This window comes from Phaseolus vulgaris, chromosome 3 (genome assembly GCF_000499845.2).
Source record: "Phaseolus vulgaris cultivar G19833 chromosome 3, P. vulgaris v2.0, whole genome shotgun sequence".
Lineage (NCBI taxonomy): Eukaryota > Viridiplantae > Streptophyta > Magnoliopsida > Fabales > Fabaceae > Phaseolus > Phaseolus vulgaris.
In genome coordinates, this window is record NC_023757.2 from 8,426,108 (window position 1) to 8,436,570 (window position 10,463).

Here is a 10,463-nt window from a genome sequence, read left to right on the forward strand (position 1 = left end):
TTAAATTTTTTAAAAAATTAAAACTGATTTTTCAAAAAATATAGATATAAGGAAAAAATTTGGTTTTTTTTTTTATATAAACCAACAACACCAGTAAATGCCGATAAAAAAAAAAAAAAAAAAAAAAAAAAAACAACAACAACAACACCAGTAAAAAAATGAGTAAAAAACATGTTTTTTATGTGCGTTAAGAAACCAATATTGTAGCTGGGCGCATGCTGACTAAAGAATATGATTTTCTTGTTCTCGAAGTAAAAGATGAAGAGAACTGAGAATTCATTCTATAAATATAGTCCTTCAAAGTATTGAGGTCGTCCACGCTTATTCTGGTGTGTTTTGTTCTGTTCTCATTCTGTGATTGTGCTTTTGCTAAGTAAGATGGCAGCATCTGCAGATAATACCCACGATGTTGTGTCCCTCCTCTCTTCACCCCAAAGGGACTTTCTTCTAAGGAACAACGGCGATCAGGTAACACCTTCCAAACTCTTGTTAAAAAATTTCCCTTTTCTGATTGCTCTGGAAAGCACCAGATAGACTTAAGGGGTCCCTCAATTTACTGTTTTTTTAACTTTAATTGTTTCTGCTTTTATTATGGTTTGTTTTGGGGAACCCATTTTTGTCAAGGGATTATTCATGGATTTCATATGAGATTTTGGTGGTGGCATGGCTAACGGATTATATATATATATGATATTGACTTGACTGTGCATATGTTGTTTCTGTTGATGTGAAATGTAATTAAGAGTGAGAGTGATATATGCTGCTGAATCAAACGAAAATGTGATTTGTGTTAAATTAAATTCTGTCTGTTGGGGGAGGGTGTGGGGGCTGAAAGATGGGTTAATTTGATTTGAAAAACGAAGACTGATTTGTTTGGAAGGGTAGTTGCTCATTCCATCCTGATCAAAGGAAATATGATTAAATGAATGGTGATTCCATTTGTTTGAATTTTCTGTCATTTCAACGAACTAAGTGTGACTGGGTTTACCTGTGGTTGGATGCAGTGTTTTATTGTAGAATGCAGCTCATGTCATTTTGAAGTGATAGCTTTATTGAATGAAGAGAAATCATGTTTATTTCGTATTGACTGAAAATTGTGGTTTGATATGCTCTATTTTGGAATTCACAGGTGAAAATTGAGAGCCTGAAGGGAAAGAAACTTGGTGTTTATTTTTCGGCATCCTGGTGTGGTCCGTGTCGAAAATTCACGCCAACTTTGGTGGAGGCATACAATGAGGTTGTGTCAAAAGGTGACTTTGAGGTCGTTTTTGCCTCGGCTGATGAAGATGAAGAGTCTTTTAAAGGTTACTTTTCCGAGATGCCATGGCTTGCAATCCCATTTTCTGATTCGGAGACACGCAGTCGCCTTGATGAATTGTTTCATGTGAGGGGGATTCCCCATCTCGTGATACTTGAGGAAACTGGCAAAGTTGTGACTGAAGATGGAGTTGATATTGTACGTGAATATGGTGTTGAAGCATACCCCTTTACGTCAGCAAGGATCCAAGAGTTGAGAGCTCAGGAAGAGGAAGCTAGGAGGAACCAGTCCGTGAGATCTCTCTTGATCTCTCCATCTCGTGACTTTGTTATATCATCCGATGGAAACAAAGTAAGCTAGCAACTTCACTCTGTTTGTATGAGATAGCAGTTTCCATTAGTTAATGTTTGGTAGTTTGTTTACCTCTAAAGACATTGTTCATTTCCGAATTTGACTTTCCTTTCATGTGCACACACATAGATACTTGTCTCTGAGCTTGAGGGCAAGACAGTTGGTCTGTATTTCTCTCTGAATTCATTCCAACGAAGCAGTGAGTTTACTCCAAAGCTAGTGGATGTTTATGAGAAGCTGAAGGCCAAGGGGGAGAACTTTGAGGTTGTTTTGATACCCTTAGATGAAGATGAAGAATCATTCAAGAAAGTATTAGGAAGTGTCCCTTGGTTATCCTTGCCTTTCAAGGACAAATTCTGCGGGAAGCTGGCTCAGTACTTTGAGCTTTCAACCCTCCCCACTTTGGTTATCATTGGGCCTGATGGGAAAACTCTTAATCCGAATGTTGCTGAGGCTATTGAAGATCATGGGGTTGATGCATACCCATTCACTCCTGAAAAGTTTGTGGAGCTTGATGAAATTTTGAAGGCCAGGGAGGCAGCTCAAACCCTTGAGTCAGTTTTGGTGTCCGAGGATCGTGGTTTTGTCATTGGCAAAGATGGGGTGCAGGTAAAACTTTTTATGACAAAAATTATGTTAAGTTCATACTCTCTTTCCCTTCTTCATTTGTAGCATACTAGCATTTATTATTTCCTTTCATTTCAGATTCCTGTGTCAGAATTAAAGGGGAAGGTTGTCCTGCTATACTTCTCAGCCCACTGGTGTCCTCCATGCCGCGCATTCCTTCCAAAACTTGTTGATGCATATCAAGAGATTAAGGAAAAGGGAAATGCATTAGAAGTTGTTTTCATCTCAAGTGACAAAGATCAAGCCTCCTTTGATGAATTCTTTGGAGGAATGCCATGGTTGGCACTTCCCTTTGGCGACTCTAGGAAGAAATTCTTGAGTCGCAAGTTCAAGGTAACTGGCATCCCCAAGCTTGTGGCCATTGGGTCAAGTGGCCAGACTTCGACAACTGAGGCTCGAGATCTGGTTTTGCAATATGGGGCTCGTGCATACCCTTTCACTGAGGAGAAAATACAGGACATAGAGGCAGAAGAAGAAGAGACTGCAAAGGGGTGGCCAGAGAAGGTGACACATGAAACACATGAGCATGAGCTTGTGTTGACACGCCGCAAGGTGTATTACTGTGATGGTTGCAATGAACAGGGTTACGCATGGTCGTATTACTGTGGAGAGTGTGACTTTGATCTGCATCCAAAATGTGTATTGGAGGAGGATAAAGGAAGCAAAGATGATACTGATGTTAAGGAAGAAGACAAGTCCAAAGATGGATGGGTATGTGAGGGAGAAGTCTGCAAAAAAGTCTGAAATCTGCTTGTCAAGCTTTGGGTGATGATTACTTGTTAAGGTCTTTCCAATATAATATTCATATCTGGTTGTGATGGCAGTGGCTTTTCATGTGAGTTATGCAGAATAATCTGAATAAATTTGGATGTTGTTGTTGTATTGTGTTCTTAGATTATGGTCTTTAATGTATAAGGTATGATAGTTTACTCTAATTCTTCTTTTAAATAATTAGAGTGTTCTAAACTTGGCACTTGCTTCCACATGATTAAAATCTTCAATATTCTAAACATATCATATAAACGCATTATGGGATACATCTGATTACTACAAAATTTACGATGGAGACAGTAGCCTAAATTGTGATTTTATTCATATAAGTGAACACACCCTGATTTGAAGAAATCAAAGCCTTTTCAGTGCAAGGGATCACTTTATTGTTACTTTGATGGTCATCTTTATGCGTTTGTTTGTCATTATTGGGGAAAAGTCATTAGTATGTCATAAATTATACCCATTTATTTTAATCTAGTTTGATGCATATGGGGACAAGTTGCTAATGTTACGTAACTTCCGTAAAAGAATGTTCATACGTTTACAATTCTCCACTAGATTATAATTTGAAAAAAATAATATTTTATTAAAATGAAATAATTCTAAAATTATTAATTAAGTCATCTTTATAAACTCTTATTTTATTAATGTGAGTGCAATTTGGTAAGGACTCCGCGTTACTTGAAGAGTCTTTTTGAAGGTGGACCTCCCTCTCTCATCGGATATCAATTAAAAGCTCGTTCCACGAGGAACACGCAGCTAGAGAGAATCCTTCCTTTAAACTCTTCTAACCTGTAGACAACACTACTCTTCCAACCTCAAGTTCAGGAGATAGCATCATTAGGGTCAATTCTGATAAAGACTTTGAAAGTATATTTTTATCTAGACCATTATTTCATGTAAAAAAAAATTCACGTAAGAAAAATATTTTTTAAAAATAATTAAAATTTTATTAATTATAAAAAAAACTTATTTTCACTATTTGAAAAAAATAAAATTTCACCTTTATTTCAATTAATTCCATTAAAATAAAATTATAAAAAAATTTAAGTATAAAGGTTGTAAAAAGACTTGATTAAAAATAATTAAAGTTTTGTTTTACATTTATTTTTTTCTCTATAGGTATGTGAATGTATCCAGGTATCTTACCAAAATTTTTTGTTACAAAGTATTTTAATGAAGATGACTAATTTTTTTGTTACAAAATGTTTTAATGAAGATGACTAATTTTTTGTTACAAAGTGTTTTAATGAAGATGACTAATTTTTTAATAAATCCCTTATTGAAATATTTCTTTTACATTATTTTTTTATTAACAAATTTTAAATATAAAATTTTACTTTAATTTAATCCATTGTCATTTTTAATATTAACTTTATTAGATTATTAAAATAAAATATTTTTTTTAGTATATTAAATTTAAACTTAAAAATAACTTTTTTTTTATTTACGTGGACCAATATACTGTCCCATTCCATTATTGGTCCGTGCAGATTACGGGATTTGCGAACTAGATTACTAAGCTCACCCTCATACATTTTGGTACCTTATACCAGCCATCCCTATTATTTTTTTCCCTCATTGGGTTCTATTTATATAAATAACAGTTTATGGTGTTAACTGAGAATTTCGTTACTGACAAACCAAATTTTGAACGTGAAGGAGGTATTCGTTGGTTGGAAAATCAGCAAGAATTTGATTTCGGAACCGAATTTCGACCTGGTATTTTTTTTTTTCTTTTAAAAATAAAAGAGGGAGGAAAAAAAAGTAAAAATAATAGTTTGTAACTTAAATAATTTGAGAAATGAATATTTTGAGTAAAAGAGTAGAAGTATAAATATCTTTTAAATTAAAATTGAGAAAGGTAAAAAATAATTGAGAATTTTTTTTAAAATAATAATATATAAAAGTAATTATTTTAAGAAGTAATTAATAGGAAGTATAAAATGTTGAAGAAATAATTTTTCATAAAAATTGAATATATTTATAAGTAATTATGCAGTGTTATATAGAATTAAAAATGTAATATTAGTACGTGTTTATTTATAAATAAATTTCTGACTAAAACATGTAAAAAGTATAAAATATAACTAATTTAAAAAAAAATAAGTTAAAAATTTTTCAAACTACGGATGAATGAAATAACTGATTAAATAAATTAAGTAATTGTTTATATTGTGTAATTTTTTTTTCAGATATGGAAATGTGATTAAATAAGATTTTTGTGTAATAAATACGATGGAAGCCATTAGAAGATTATAATATATTTTTTCAAAAAAATTGAAAATATAAAATATTTAAGAATGAAGTTATGATGATTTGAATTTAATTAAAAAAAGTAATATCTATAACAAGTTAAATAGAATTAAATTAAATAACAAATAGAAATTCAATAAAAGTAAATAGATAGATTTTGAATTTAATTAAAGGAAATTGCATAAGCAAATGATATATTGTTTCGTTCATGATAACGACATATTATAGAAATACAACATAATTAACTATATGAAGTTGAGTCTCGAAAAGAAACATAATTAACATAAAGATAAAGATAAAGATCAAGAAGAAAGATGAAGCAAAAAGAGTTTTTCTGAGGGATCAGACTTTCTTTATAAGGATATGTGCTTGAGAGACGAGGCTTGTGGAATGTGAAAGGAAAATTTTTCATAAGAAACGAAGGAGCAAATTAAATGATGGTTAAAGTTTTCCAATTTGAAATATGTCATTTAATCATTAAAGCTCTTAAATTTGTGAGAAAAACTAAATAAAAATTAATTCTTTGCTCTAATTCAGAAGGGTTATACTAAGGCACAATTATCATTTTATTTTTGAGTTTTTCTTATGGTGGATCTTTTCCTTTTGGACACTTTTTAGGTGCTCAACTCTTTAGATGATGATTCTAATATCAACAATGAGAATCACAAGGGATGGTTAACTTGTGGTTTAAATAATTAAAACTTTTTGAAAAAGTACTTTAATTAGAGGAACATAGTTAAAAGCTCATTTTAAGTTTAATTCATTTAACTTAGTAGGACCTAGTCAAACGAAGATTTTACAACTTAGCTAAACCACTTGACTAATAAATATTCATGTTTAACCAATAATTAAAAACATAGTTCAGCTTCTTCTAATTAAAAATCAATATATTTATATCAAGATCTTATCAAAAGGAAAGTTCAATAAAACATTTGAATAGACTCTGACGGATGAACATAATTTTATTCAAACTCAAAAACTTTAATCATATGTTATTGAACTATAATAATAAGTAAATTCATTGTTTTAATTAAGATTCATATAATTGGATTTATTTGGGCCTTAACTACTATTTTTGTTAATTTTGTATTCTTAGAGTAAATGGTCTAAAGGAATTTGTCAATGGGTCAAATATGCAAAAGTCCAAGTTGCTTCTTTAAATCAAAACAGAAGAAAATATTTGAAAGGATTTTATGCAAAGTATGAGAGATTTTCTTCGCCTAAGGAGGAGTTGGATCTTCTCCACCAAAAGTGGTGCCTCTAGCATGGAATGCGGAGGAGGTTGCATGGAGCATGCCTATTTAAAGAGAGCCAAAAAAACACACAGCAGAGACCAATATCTCTAAGTGCAAAGTTGCTTCCTTTGTTTATTTTTCTGCATCTTTTTATCTTTGATTTTTGCCTCCACATGGAAGGCTAAACCTTTTTTTATTGATTCCTTTGTAATACCCCATTAAGTTATGAGGTTTTCATCAATAAAAGTTTCATTTTTCAATTCTTTATAGCAATTGTTTTAATATCCTAATCCCCTGGAAAACTAATTTTTGTGAGAGGTTGTACTTGAATGCATGATTGGAGTCTTCCTTATCTTAAACTCTGGTTTCTTAGTTAGTTCATATTGTTCTAATTAATTTCTTGGGCGCATGATTCAAGAGAGAGGAGATAAGCACTCCTATAGAGTACACATAGAACAAAGTAGACACTGATTAAACCAGTAGACACATGCTTTACTGGTGAACTTCAATTGAATCAGATTGATGCATGTTCAATCTGGTTTAGCTATGGTTGATGATTGGGAAAGGACTAATCTTTAGAGAACTTGTGAAGAATTCAATGGGGGAAGAACTTGGGGATCAACCGTTTTTTATTTGTTGTTTTAATCTCTTTTATATATTATGTTAAGAAAGCTAAACCCTTTTTATCTTTATTGTTATTGCTAACATTTTTTGCTTGCAGATAGATTTTAAACACTGATTTATTGATTTCACTATTGAATTCGTTGAAAGACGAGTTTAGGTCATCTGATCACAATTATATTATCATCTTTCTAGTATTAGTTAGGTCTACGCTGAAATCATTTTATTTTGACAGGAAAACGACAACTATCACTCATACATCAACTTTTTGTCTTGGGTTAGTTTAGACAAGTATAACATGCAATATAACAAGAGATAAGGAACTTAAAAGCCATAAACATTAATTTTTACCCGTTCATTTGTCATAATAGAGTACATCTAGTTCTTGACTAACTCATTCCAGTTTAACTAAGCCGATTGATGTTATGAAGTACAAATAAAGTATTTTTTGGGCTAGTATGGCTAACCCCTTGAGTATTCTTGACACCAACCACTCCTGGCTAAAGTGAGTATTCTTTGATCAAACCACTCTTGGCTAACCTTGAGTATTCTTTACACCTAGCCGCTCCTAGCTAACTCTGAGCATTCTTTACACCCCACCACTCCTAGCTAACCAAGTATCTTTTTTCAGAATGTAGAATTCCTGGCTGACACCGTCACAGAGTATTCTTTACTCAAGCAACTTCTAGCTGAGCTAAAGTATTATTTTCCAAACAACATTTCTTGGCTAAGATCCAAAGGAATAGTCTTTTAATGATCTAATGATCATTGGGTTTAATGACTAAGGAGGATTGTGTCTGATGATGAATACAACGATTAAGCTTTCTCTCCTAGTTCAGATCATCTTACTCTTTAGGGAAGGTATCATTTTTTTATGTATATAATGATTTGAATCACTTTCCTAGGAAGTTGGATGAACATTGTAAGTGTTTTCGGTTAGGTTTCTCAAGAACCTATCACATTAATCTTCTTTCAACTTGAGGATCCTTCTAGTAAGCTATGAGGTTGTGTTATCACCTTATCAAAATATATGTGTGGTGCAACTTATGCTCTATTGGGTTTGAGGAGTCCTCTTCTTGTGAATATCATGTTTGGCATTCCATATCCTCTCCTCTATGTATCTCCCCATCATCGCATATTTCTTCTTGGCAAATTTTCTTTTTATAGGCTTGTTGAAGAATGTAGTCGTTAGATGATCATTTATAGTCATTGAGAATTTTTAGATTCTATATATTGTTCGTTCTGCATTTGAAAAACTTTATCATGATTGGTGCATTTAATGCAACCTTGATCTTCACTCCTTTTTCTTCAAAACTCCTTAGGTAGTGTAACTTTGATTTTCCCCGACAAGTATATTGAATCAATTGTAATATAGTACTATTTAAAGTATGAATGTCGAACCCACAAGGAACAATTTTAATTAAAATGTTCTGATATAAAACTCATTAAGTATAGAAAATAACTGTGAGAACTTGTTCATAATCAAATTAACGATTTTACCAGAAATAACTCAAAGTTTAAGATTCGATTCAACAAGTGATGAAATTAACTTATCAAATATAGATAAAAAGAAATACTTGGGATTGAATTGCTTCTATCTCAGTCATCTATATTTTGGAATAATACAATATATAATACTCAAAACTACTTATTCTTGGTGTTGTAATTTGAAGTCATTCACCTTGATTCCTCACAGATGAAATTCATAAGATAATTTCTCAAACACTGATTCCTTAGATATCTAACAAATCATCTAACTTTATGAACAGAACTATGATGCAATTAATAACCTGAAATTTATTCCTAGCATTACAAGTTATCAAATATTTCCGTCTATCTTAGATCCATAGAAATACTTTCTAGTTAAATTTAAGGATCAAAATTAAGACTCCATTGATCATATAGAATCCAGAAATAAGCATGAAACGAAAATAAAATATTATATATATATATATATATCACCAAGAATACATTTGATCAGAGTATATTACATTCAATCCCAAGTTTGAAAGCACTTAGCTGCTCATGATAGCTTCTCAAATCTTCATTCCTTATCTGAATTTCATAAGAAGGGTTAATCTAAGCAAGTTCTTCTCCTAAGAACAAAATTTTCTTCTTTTTCTCTCACTAACTTCTTCTTCTCTCCCCTTCATTGATTTTGTTTTAACTCTGTTCCAAAATTTATTTAATGAAATCTAGCTCAAGCGAGTTAACCTAGCTTAGGCTAGATATTTAGGTGTTGTTTTAGCTTGGGCGAGCGATTCTAGCCTGAGCTAGTTTAGTACTACACCATTAACTTAATCTAAATAATTTTAGCCTGGGTTAAATGTTCTAGTTTGAGTGAGATGCTTCCTTTAAATTTCCTTCTTTACTTCTTCTTGTGATCCAATCTATAAGTCTTTGCTTTCTTTCTTTTAATCCTTCACATTCATCTGAAATTTACACAAATTTACACACATTTGTTTCCTGATTCAAAATATATAATCGAATTCAATAATTCTCATATTAGATAGTCAGGTTAGAGTTGAGAATCTCTTTATGTGAGAAAATTGATGAAGAAAACAACTTTAGCTCGTATCTCGAGAGATCTTTAATATCTAAATTCAAATTATCTCTTTAAAAGACAAACATTACCTACACACATAACATAAGCACATCGATGTTTAATTTAAGTACGAGGTTTGCTTAGCCCATGTGTCATTTGATGCCTGTTTCATCTATTCTTATTTGCACCTTACTAGACGTAGTGAAAAGACTGCACAATGTTGTATTATTTGTCATGATTTGTTGTTTTTTATCGTCTTACAAACAAATTGTGGTAATGTTTTACACTAGTTTCTTTGAAGCACAAATTAAAACCTTGGGATGTTGGACTTTTTCCTTAACAGTCCTTGACCACATCTTTGTAAGACCTATTGTTTGAATGTTTCGAACGACATTCCTCTACGAATGCCCATCATGATGACATTTGTACTTTGGAAACAACACCTGTGTGGGGAAATTAAAAATCTCCTCATCATCATACATGATTGTTCAAATGGAAGAAGCCATTTCAATAGAAAAGGAATGGAACTTAGCTAAATCTTGAAGGATACAGAGATGTAGATCAGATACCTATATTGTTCAACAAGATAGAACTTATTTGTATTAAATTCATTGAGATTACTTGCTTCATTTCCAATATTGTCTTTGTATTGCTAATACTAACTCAAACCATGTGTGGAATGACATGGTAGACAGACCACATATCGCTTGTCAAGATCTGGCTATTGTAATACACTAACACAGTAAAAACTGCAGAAGTCATGTCTATAGGTTCAACTGTTGAGTCAATTGATTGG

The 10,463-nt window shown here is 32.0% G+C and overlaps 1 protein-coding gene across 1 annotated transcript; it reads left to right on the forward strand.

Annotated features, from left to right (window-relative positions):
* The first annotated feature begins 203 nt into the window (after nucleotides 1-203).
* LOC137806551 (probable nucleoredoxin 1) lies at nucleotides 204-3,171 on the forward strand. Its single transcript, XM_068606746.1, has 4 exons — nucleotides 204-468; nucleotides 1,130-1,609; nucleotides 1,739-2,218; nucleotides 2,315-3,171. Exons 1-4 carry the CDS (start codon nucleotides 379-381, stop codon nucleotides 2,978-2,980), a joined length of 1,716 nt encoding a protein of 571 aa, XP_068462847.1. The 5' UTR covers nucleotides 204-378; the 3' UTR covers nucleotides 2,981-3,171.
* Nucleotides 3,172-10,463: the final 7,292 nt, after the last annotated feature.

Coding starts and splice junctions, on each gene's coding strand:
- LOC137806551 (XM_068606746.1), top strand. CDS start 379: ATGGCAGCATCTGCAGATAATACCCACGATGTTGTGTCCCTCCTCTCT. Junction 469..1,129: donor TAAGGAACAACGGCGATCAG/GTAACACCTTCC, acceptor TGGAATTCACAG/GTGAAAATTGAGAGCCTGAA. Junction 2,219..2,314: donor TTGGCAAAGATGGGGTGCAG/GTAAAACTTTTT, acceptor CTTTCATTTCAG/ATTCCTGTGTCAGAATTAAA.